Here is an 11,543-nt window from a genome sequence, read left to right on the forward strand (position 1 = left end):
TGAATGGATATTGAGTTAGACAGGTAGGAGGGGGCATGCGGTGTGTATGAATGGATATGGACAGAGAGAGAGTTAGACAGGTAGGAGGGGGCAGGGCGGTGTGTATGAATGGATATGGACAGAGAGAAGAGTTAGACAGGTAGGAGGGGCAGGGCACTGTGTGTGTGAATGGATATGGACAGAGAGTTAGACAGGTAGGAGGGGGCAGGGCGGTGTGTATGAATGGATATGGACAGAGAGAGGTAGACAGGTAGGAGGGGCAGGGCGGTGTGTGTGAATGGATATGGACAGAGAGAGGTAGACAGGTAGGAGGGGCAGGGCGGTGTGTGTGAATGGATATGGACAGAGAGAGAGTTAGACAGGTAGGAGGGGCAGGGCGGTGTGTGTGAATGGATATGGACAGAGAGAGGTAGACAGGTAGGAGGGGGCAGGGCGGTGTGTATGAATGGATATGGACAGAGAGAGAGGTAGACAGGTAGGAGGGGCAGGGCGGTGTGTGTGAATGGATATGGACCATCAGAGTTAGACAGGTAGGAGGGGCAGGGCGGTGTGTATGAATGGATATGGACAGTCCTAAGGTAGACAGGTAGGAGGGGCAGGGCGGTGTGTGTGAATGGATATGGACAGAGAGAGAGTTAGACAGGTAGGAGGGGGCAGGGCGGTGTGTGTGAATGGATATGGACAGAGAGAGGTAGACAGGTAGGAGGGGGCAAGGCAGTGTGTGTGAATGGATATGGACAGAGAGAGAGGTAGACAGGTAGGAGGGGGCAGGGCGGTGTGTGTGAATGGATATGGACAGAGAGAGAGGTAGACAGGTAGGAGGGGGCAGGTTTGTGAAGTGTACATTGAATAGTGTTTGTGGAATGTTAAAGAAACATTTTAAAAAGTGTGTGAGAGAGAGAGAGAGTCCTTATCATGAGACACTGAGTCTCTAGAGGTGTTGGGTTCATAAATCACCGACTAACTGTCTGTCTGGTAAATAAACAGAATGTGTTTCTGTCTCCTCCAGGCTCTGATGTCTCTGTTTGTGCTGGCATCTAAAGACGGCTGGGTCAACATCATGTACCATGGTCTGGATGCTGTGGGCATAGACCAACAGGTACTGTAGAACACACACAGGGCTGTTGCAGTGACCATATTACCGCCACACCGGTAGTCATGAGTCATGACCGCAGTCAAATTCTACATGGTAATCTCCTCTTATGCACTCTGGATATGCGTTGGTAGTACCCAGCTCACTAACGAGCATCAGGTCCTAACGGCCTGGTACTCAGGGCTCTGTTGTCCCTCTAACCACCATCAGGTCCTAACGGCCTGGTACTCAGGGCTCTGTTGTCCCTCCAACCACCATCAGATCTAAAGCCATTACATAATTTTCTGGAATTGTCCAAGCTGTTTAAAGGCACAGTCAACTTAGTGTATGTAAACTTCTGACCCACTGGAGTTGTGATACAGTGAATTTTAAGTGAAAAATTCTGTCTGTAAACAATGTTTGGCAAAATTACTTGTGTTTTGCACACAGTTGATGTTATAACCGACTTGCCAAAACTATAGTTTGTCAACAAGAAATTTGTAGAGTGGTTGAAAAACGAGTTTTAATGACTCCAACCTAAGTCTATGTAAACTTCTGACTTCAACTGAATTAAAATAATGATTGTGTCGTAAACCTCTTGATTCTAGCCATCCCGGATCCGGGATCGTGAATACAGCCTCAAGCTCATTACCATAACGCAACGTTAACTATTCATGAAAATCGCAAATGAAATTAAATAAATATGCTAGCTCTCAAGCTTAGCCTTTTGTTAACAACACTGTCATCTCAGATTTTCAAAATATGCTTTTCAACCATAGCAAAACAAGCATTTGTGTAAGATTATTGATAGCTAGCGTAGCATTTAGCGTAGCATTCAGCAGGCAACATTTTCACAAAAACAAGAAAAGCATTCAAATAAAATCATTTACCTTTGAAGAACTTCAGATGTTTTCAATGAGGAGACTCTCAGTTAGATAGCAAATGTTCAGTTTTTCCAAAAAGATTATTTGTTTAGGACAAATCGCTCTGTTTTGTTTATCACGTTTAGCTACGGAAAAAACCTGTATCCAGGAGTGTAATTATCCCTGCAGCTCATTAGCATAACACAACGTTAACTATTCATGAAAATTGCAAATGAAATGAAATTAATACGCTAGCTCTCAAGCTTAGCCTTTTGTTAACAACACTGTCATCTCAGATTTTCAAAATATGCTTCTCAACCATAGCAAAACAAGCATTTGTGTAACAGTATTGATAGCTAGCGCAGCTAGCGTAGCATTTAGCGTTAGCATCAGCAGGCAACATTTTCACAAAAACAAGAAAAGCATTCAAATAAAATAATTTACCTTTGAAGAACTTCGGATGTTTTCAGTGAGGAGACTCTCAGTTAGATAGCAAATGTTCAGTTTTTCCTGAAAGATTATTTGTTTAGGAGAAATCGCTCCGTTTGGTGCGTCACGTTTGGCTACCAAAAAACCCCGAAAATTCAGTCATCAAAACGTCAAACTTTTTTCCAAATTAACTCCATAATATTGACTGAAACACGGTAAAAGTTGTTTAGAATCCATCCTCAACATGTTTTTCACATATCTCTTCGATGATATATCATTCGTGGAAGTGTGCGTTCTCCTCTGAATCTCAATGGAAAATGCCTCCAGTTGAAGATTACGCACCAATTTAGACAAAGGACACCGGGCGGACCCCCGGCAAATGTAGTCTCTTATGGCCAATCTTCCAATGATATGCCTACAAATACGTCACAATGCTGCAGACACCTTGGAGAAACGATAGAAAGGGCAGGCTCATTCCTGGCGCATTCACAGCCATATAAGGAGACAGTGGAAAACAGAGCCTCAAAAATTCTGCCCATTTCCTGGTTGAAGTTTCATCTTGGTTTCGCCTGTAGCAGGAGTTCTGTGGCACTCACAAATAATATCTTTGCCGTTTTGGAAACGTTAGAGTGTTTTCTTTCCAAAGCTGCCAATTATATGCATAGTCGAGCATCTTTTCGTGACAAAATATTGCGCTTAAAACGGGCACGTTTTTTTATCCATAAATTAAAAGAGCGCCCCCTATATCCAAGAAGTTAACAATACATAACCTACCGCATAAAAACATTTAAGATTTCTTTGGTACATCATTGGTATAGTCTAAATTATATCATATTACGTTAATTAATGTTCAATTACTGTGAGACCGACAGTCTTCTGCTTGACAATAACTGTCTGACAAAATTGCATGACCGCCACAGCCCTACACACACACACACACACACACACACACACACACACACACACACACACACACACACACACACACACACACACAGTTGGGTCAACGTCATGTACCACGGACTGGATGCTGTGGGCATAGATAGGTATACATTAAAACACGTACACACACTCACTCACTCACTCACTCACTCACTCACACACACACACTCACACACAAACACATATTCACATTCGCTGTAAAACAATTGATTGGAAAAGTGGCTGCAAACAAGTTTTCCTGCTGAAAATAATGTGTTGGATGAGTCAGCAGATTTCTTTGACTCTCCTGTTGTCCCTTATTGAAAACCAGAACATGTCTTCCTCCTTGCATCTTCTTTTTCTCTTGCCCTTTGACCTCTCTTTCGTATCCATTTTTGCTTTTCAATCTCTCCCCCTCACCTCTTCTCCTCCCTTTTCCCCCCATGCCCATTTACTCTCTCTCTCTCTCTCTCTCTCTCTCTCTCTCACCTCTCCCACTCCCTTCCTCCCCCTCCTTCCCCTTCTCCCTTTCAGCCTATGGATGCTGATCTTCCTCCTTCCTGAATGAACTAACATCTCTTTCCTCCTCCCCCTCTCTCTCTCCATCCCCCTCTCTCTCCCTATCCCCCTCTCTATCCTCATCCCCCTCTCTCTCTCTCTCTCTCTTCCCTTCCTCCCCCTCTCTCTCTACCCTCCCTCTCTATATGTCCCTCCCTCTCCCCCTCTCCCTCTCGCTCTATCCTCCCCCTCTCTCTCTACCCTCCCCCCCTCTCTATCTCCTTCTCTCCCCCTCCCCCTTTCTATCTCCCTCTCTCTCCCCTCCCCCTCTCCCTCTCTCTCTCCTCCCTCTCTCTCTTGCTCCCTCTCTCTCTCCTCCCTCTCTCTCTCCCTCCCTCTCTCTCTCTCCCCCTCTCTCTCTCCCTCCCTCTCTCTCTCCCTCCCTCTCTCTCTCTCCCTCCCTCTCTCTCTCCTCCCTCTCTCTCTCCCTCCCTCTCTCTCTCCTCCCCTCTCTCTCTCCTCCCTCTCTCTCTCCCTCCCTCTCTCTCTCCTCCCCTCTCTCTCCCTCCTCCTCTCTCTCCCTCCCTCTCTCTCTCCTCCCTCTCTCTCTCCCTCCCTCTCTCTCTCCTCCCTCTCTCTCTCCCTCCCTCTCTCTCCTCCCCTCTCTCTCTCCTCCTCTCTCTCTCTCTCCCTCCCTCTCTCCCTCCCTCTCTCTCTCCTCCCTCTCTCTCTCCTCCCCCTCTCTCTCCCTCCCTCTCTCCTCCAGCCGTCTATTAACAACAATCCGTGGATGCTCCTGTACTTCATTTCCTTCCTCCTCATCGTCAGTTTCTTCGTCCTCAACATGTTCGTGGGCGTGGTGGTGGAGAACTTCCACAAGTGCCGACAGAACCAGGAAGTGGAAGAGGCCAAAAGGAGGGAGGAGAAACGACAGAGACGCATGGAGAAGAAGAGGAGGAGTAAGTGAGGGATGGATGGGGATGGAGAGAGAGAGGGATGGAATGGAGGAATGGAGATGGATGGAGGGGGAGTGAAGGAATGGAGATGGATGGAGGGGGAGTGAAGGAATGGAGGAATGGAGATGGATGGAGGGGGAGTGAAGGAATGGGGGAATGGAGATGGATGGAGGGGGAGGGAAGGAATGGGGGAATGGAGATGGATGGAGGGGGAGGGAAGGAATGGGGGAATGGAGATGGATGGAGGGGGAGGGAAGGAATGGGGGAATGGAGATGGATGGATGGGGGAGGGAAGGAATGGGGGAATGGAGATGGATGGAGGGGAGGGAAGGAATGGGGGAAGGATGGATGGAGGGGGAGGGATGGGGAAGGAGGGAGAGAGAGAAAGAGGAGGAATGGAGGGGGAGGGATGGGGAAGGAGGGAGAGAGAGAAAGAGGAGGAATGGAGGGGGAGGGATGGGGAAGGAGGGAGAGAGAGAAAGAGGAGGAATGGAGGGGGAGGGATGGGGAAGGAGGGAGAGAGAGAAAGGGGAGGAATGGAGGGGAGGGATGGGGAAGGAGGGAGAGAGAGAAAGAGGAGGAATGGAGGAGGGAGGGATGGGGAAGGAAAGAGAGAGAGGAGGGATGGAGGGGGAGGGATGGGGAAGGAAAGAGAGGGAGGAGGGATGGAGGGGGAGGGATGGGGAAGGAAAGAGAGGGAGGAGGGATGGAGGGGAGGGATGGGGAAGGAAAGAGAGGGAGGAGGGATGGAGGGTGAAGATAGATAGGGTTACATAGAGGAAAAGTAAAGTCGTGTCAGTTTTTATCAAATCACATTTTATTCGTCACGTGCTGAGTATAACAGGTGTAGACTTTACTGCGAAATGCTGACTTGAGAGGCCTTTCCCAACAGTGCAGAGTTAAAGTGTCCAATGAATGTGAGAGTGTCCAATAAAGTGTCCAATGGATGAGTGTGAAAGTGTCCAATGGATGAGTGTGGAAGTGTCCAATAAAGTGTCCAATGGATGAGTGTGAAAGTGTCCAATGGATGAGTGTGAAAGTGTCCAATAAAGTGTCCAATGGATGAGTGTGAAAGTGTAAAATGGATGAGTGTGAAAGTGTCCAATGGAGGAGTGTGAAAGTGTCCAATGGATGAGTGTGAAAGTGTCCAATGGATGAGTGTGAAAGTGTCCAATGGAGGAGTGTGAAAGTGTCCAATGGATGAGTGTGAAAGTGTCCAATGGAGGAGTGTGAAAGTGTCCAATGGATGAGTGTGAAAGTGTCCAATAAAGTGTCCAATGGATGAGTGTGAAAGTGTAAAATGGATGAGTGTGCATAGAGGCCCTGCAACAACAACAAAAAGGGGTCTATGCATATAGTCTGGGTAGTAGATTGATGAAGTGTTTGTCAGTCTGATGGCTGTTGTATGTACAGGATACACATGGTATACACTGTCCTACTGAATGCTTACTGCCAGGTTCCTTCTCAATAATGGTATACACTGTCCTACTGAATGCTTACTGCCAGGTTCCTTCTCAATAATGCCACAACAATAAGACATAACAACAGATAAGGCTCAGTAGAAGAGAATAGACATTGTATCAAGTGAACATACACTCTGAGAAGAAAAGGTTCCTGGAGGATCCTTTGGCGGTTCTTCAAATTGAAACTGTGGGGGAACCCCTATAAGTTCTTCAAAGAACCCTTTAAATGGAACCTTTTGAAGAACCTTTTCTTGTTCATGTTTGATCTACCCCCCTCCCCTGTTATTACTAATAATAATATGCATAACAATAACAACACAAATACAATGTTTTACTTCTCAGTGTTTATTATGATTTTAGTGGCAAAGCAGAATAAAAACATCTGAATATGAGGAAAACTCCCAGCAGAGCCCCAAGTCCAATGGGTTTTCCTCTGTCCTGTTGATGTTAATGTGTTGACGTTCTCTGTATCCGTAGCCAGAATGATTTCACAGTGGATGGTAATCGAACAGGAGTGAGAAGTCTGTGAATCCCAAAAATAGTCATTATACAGATGATTAACAAAACATGCACACGACAGTATTCATACCTTGGTTTGTGTTCAGCCATCTACAGACACAGAAATGAGCAGTTCAGTCACCTGCACCCAACACAGCTATTCTTCAACATATTCTTATAGCCTAAATATTGTTATCTTTTTGTTGATTGATATCCAATGAATTGTGTCCATTTTCTGTTATGAAAGATTTGCACAAATATGAAAAGATAGGTGGTGTAATCATGAAACAATATACATTTAGATCATACAATGGACAAACCTTACCTTACATTGAGATCTTTACATTTGTCAGTTAAGTCCCTGCTCCTTCTGTCCTTTCAAATTAAAATCCAAGTGTTTCAGTTGGGCAATTAAGACCCCCCACCAACTAAAGAGGTTCCTCGATGAACCCCACCTCCTATGGGGTTCTTGGAAGAACCTTTTGGGGGTGGTTTTGAGTGCCAAGAACTCTAAGGTTCTTTGAAGAACTTCAAGGATCTGAGAAGAACCCTTGTTGAACAACACATTTTTAGAGTGTATAGTTATTGTTAAAAAGGTAGAAACAGGTCAAATAACATGAGATTCATTGAACCAATTATGAGAAGTAGAAAAATAAGAATATGAAAGTGTGATTAAAAGTTAGGGAGGATTGGGTCAAACTGAAAGTTGGGGAGGATGGGGTCAAACTGAAAGTTGGGGAGGATGGGGTCAAACTGAAAGTTGGGGAGGATTGGGTCAAACTGAAAGTTGGGGAGGATGGGGTCAAACTGAAAGTTGGGGAGGATGGGGTCAAACTGAAAGTTGGGGAGGATTGGGTCAAACTGAAAGTTGGGGAGGATGGGGTCAAACTGAAAGTTGGGGAGGATGGGGTCAAACTGAATGTTGGGGAGGATGGGGTCAAACTGAAAGTTGGGGAGGATTGGGCAAACTGAAAGTTGGGGAGGATTGGGTCAAACTGAAAGTTGGGGAGGATTGGGTTAAACTGAAAGTTGGGGAGGATGGGGTCAAAATGAAAGTTGGGGAGGATGGGGTCAAACTGAAAGTTGGGGAGGATGGGGTCAAACTGAAAGTTGGGGAGGATTGGGTCAAACTGAAAGTTGGGGAGGATTGGGTCAAACTGAAAGTTGGGGAGGATTGGGTCAAACTGAAAGTTGGGGAGGATTGGGTCAAACTGAAAGTTGGGGAGGATTGGGTCAAACTGAAAGTTGGGGAGGATGGGGTCAAACTGAATGTTGGGGAAGATGGGGTCAAACTGAAAGTTGGGGAGGATTGGGTCAAACTGAAAGTTGGGGAGGATTGGGTCAAACTGAAAGTTGGGGAGGATTGGGTCAAACTGAAAGTTGGGGAGGATTGGGTCAAACTGAAAGTTGGGGAGGATTGGGTCAAACTGAAAGTTGGGGAGGATGGGGTCAAACTGAATGTTGGGGAAGATGGGGTCAAACTGAAAGTTGGGGAGGATGGGGTCAAACTGAAAGTTGGGGAGGATGGGGTCAAACTGAAAGTTGGGGAAGATGGGGTCAAACTGAAAGTTGGGGAGGATGGGGTCAAACTATCCTGAGAGCCGGAGAATTAAAGTAGAATGTTTAACTGGCCCGTCTCTGCAGGTGGTTTGATGTAATACATGATGATATCATTATATTACTATATGAGGATGGTCATTCATCACTTTAGTCCATTTAGGTCTATTTTACTTCCTGTTTAAGGAAAAGGATATTTATCATTTCTCTGTAGAATAGCTCATCCTTTCTTTCCCTCCCCTCTACTCGCTCCCTGACTTCCATCCTTTCTCTCTCACCTTCTCTTGCTTTCTCTTCACCCATCCTCTCGTCCCTCCTGTCTTCCTTCTTACCTCTACAATCCTCTATATCTCTCTTTTCCCCCTCCTCTCCCTCTCACTCCTCTCTCTCTCCTCTCTTCCCTTCCACACCTCTCCCTCTCCTCTCATGTCTCCTACCCCTCCCTCATCCCCTCTTCTCTTCTCCCCTACCTCTATCCACCCTATCTCCTCTCCCCTCTCTTCTTCATCCTCACTCCCCCTCCCCCTCCCTCTCCCCTCTCCTCCCCTCTCCTCTTCCTCCCCACTTCTCCCCTCTCCTCTCTTCTCTCCTCTACTCTCCCTCCTCCTCCCTCTTCACCCTACAGAGGCCCAGAAGCTACCCTACTATACCAACTATAGTCATGGTCGTCTGATGATCCACACTCTGTGTACCAGCCACTACCTGGACCTCTTCATCACCTTCATCATCTGTATCAATGTCATTACTATGTCCCTGGAGCACTACAGCCAACCACAGGTATGGACGGATGAGGGTTTGGTGTTTGTTTGTTTGTGTGTGTGTGTGTGTGTGTGTGTGTGTGTGTGTGTGTGTGTGTGTGTGTGTGTGTGTGTGTGTTGTGTGTGCTAAATGCCATCATACATTCTTCTTCCCCTCAGAACTCTATTTGTCTTTGATCTTGAGATTGTATAGTGACACAGCTTGGCTTTCGAAGTATTGTCTCAACAAGGCTACAATGTGACCCTCACATTCAACAAATACTAACCCATCCCTATCTATCTCTCTCTCTCTCTCTCTCTCTTTCCCTCTCTTGTCTCCCCCTCTGTCTCCCCCTTCCTCTCTTTCCCCTCTCTCTCTCTCTCTCTCTCTCTCTCTCTCTCTCTTTCCCTCTCTTGTCTCCCCCTCTGTCTCCCCCTTCCTCTCTTTCCCCTCTCTCTCTCCTCCATCTTTCTCTAGTCATTGGAGACGAGTCTGAAGTATTGTAACTATTTCTTCACCACAACCTTCGTGGTGGAATCTGTCCTAAAGCTCATCGGCTTCGGGTTCCGACGCTTCTTCAAGGACAGGTACAGTAGGACACACCCACACACACACACAACAGACACACAACACACAACAAACACACAACACACAACAATACACACACAATACACACACACACAACACATGCACAACACAGCACACACACAACACACACACAGCACACACACAGCTCACACACAGCACACACACAGCACACAACACACACACAGCACACAACACACACACAGCACACACACACAACACACAACACACACACAGCACACACACACAACACACACACACAACACACACACCTGTTTTCTGAGTCATGCCTCCTATATATCAGATAATTACTCACATTACCCAGATGGTTGTTATGAAGACTGACTATAATTACGGAAGACACCCTCACACTCACACACACACACACACACACACACACACACACACACACACACACACACACACACACACACACACACACACACACACACACACACACACACACACACACACACACACACACACACACAGACACACACACACACACACACACACACACACACACACACACACACACACACACACACACACACACACACACACACACACACACACACACACACACACACACACACACACACCATAAGTGATTATGGAAATATCTAAGGCTTAATATCCTAATGCGTATTCATGTCTGTGGAATCACCTGGGGTGTAATTGTAATGTTTTAATATAAACGACAGGACCAGAACTGATGCTTTGATCAGCTCCTTTAATGACATATTATCTTCAACTTCTATTGTTTCCCCATGTAGATCGTGATGATAAACACACACACACACACACACACACTTACGTCCCCATGTTTCAGTGATAAGGTATTAGATAAGACTCATATCTGAAAGTGCCTGATTAGAAATGATGAGTATTTGATGTGTCGTCATCAAGTCCACATAGACTGATGTAATATAAAGAGAGCAGGTCATTTTTTGTCAGAGAGAGAGATTTAAGAGAGAGATTTAAGAGAGAGATTTGAGAGAGAGAGAGAGATTTAAGAGAGAGAGAGAGATTTAAGAGAGAGAGAGAGATTTAAGAGAGAGATTTGAGAGAGAGAGAGATTTAAGAGAGAGAGAGATTTAAGAGCGAGAGAGATTTAAGAGCGAAAGAGATTGAAGAGAGAGAGATTTGAGAGAGAGAGAGATTTAAGAGAGAGATTTGAGAGAGAGAGAGAGATTTAAGAGAGAGATTTAAGAGAGAGAGAGAGATTTAAGAGAGAGATTTGAGAGAGAGAGAGATTTGAGAGAGAGAGAGATTTAAGAGAGAGATTTGAGAGAGAGAGAGATTTAAGAGAGAGAGAGATTTAAGAGAGAGATTTGAGAGAGAGAGATTTAAGAGAGAGAGAGAGATTTAAGAGAGAGATTTGAGAGAGAGAGAGATTTAAGAGAGAGAGAGATTGAAGAGAGAGAGATTGAAGAGAGAGAGAGATTGAAGAGAGAGAGAGAGATTTAAGAGAGAGAGATTGAAGAGAGAGAGACAGAGAGAGATTTAAGAGAGAAAGAGATTTAAGAGAGAGAGATTGAAGAGAGAGAGATTGAAGAGAGAGAGAGAGATTGAGAGAGAGAGAGAGAGAGAGAGAGAGAGAGGAGATTCAGGATTTGACCCTGTTAACAGTATTTCCTACAGTAGCAGAGTTGTATGTCTCTGACTATTACATAAGTCTAGACTGCACTAACACCCCCACACACACACACACACACACACACACACACACACACACACACACACACACACACACACACACACACACACACACACACACACACACACACACACACACACACACACACACACACACACACACACACACACCACTGTGCCTGCTTATAGTACTCCTCAAGCACTAAATCATTATCTAGGTCAAGAAACATTTACACCATCAAAGAAGTCTGGGAGGAAAATGTGAATGATCTGCCGAAGGACAAAGTCTGAAAACGTCTGTGTG

At 45.6% G+C, this 11,543-nt stretch overlaps 1 protein-coding gene across 1 annotated transcript in view; it reads left to right on the forward strand.

Annotated features, from left to right (window-relative positions):
• Positions 1-9,582, forward strand: part of LOC121844445 (voltage-dependent T-type calcium channel subunit alpha-1I-like) — a gene marked incomplete at both ends in the record, with an annotated part of 105,101 nt that extends 95,519 nt beyond the window's left edge. The window contains 4 exons of the mRNA XM_042314540.1: positions 1,010-1,099; positions 4,550-4,742; positions 8,883-9,034; positions 9,473-9,582. Coding sequence (XP_042170474.1) covers positions 1,010-1,099; positions 4,550-4,742; positions 8,883-9,034; positions 9,473-9,582 — 545 coding nt within the window. The remainder of the gene's footprint in view (positions 1-1,009; positions 1,100-4,549; positions 4,743-8,882; positions 9,035-9,472) is intronic.
• Between the last annotated feature and the right edge of the window lie 1,961 nt (positions 9,583-11,543).

Source organism: Oncorhynchus tshawytscha, unplaced genomic scaffold (genome assembly GCF_018296145.1).
Source record: "Oncorhynchus tshawytscha isolate Ot180627B unplaced genomic scaffold, Otsh_v2.0 Un_contig_10693_pilon_pilon, whole genome shotgun sequence".
NCBI classification, from domain to species: domain Eukaryota; kingdom Metazoa; phylum Chordata; class Actinopteri; order Salmoniformes; family Salmonidae; genus Oncorhynchus; species Oncorhynchus tshawytscha.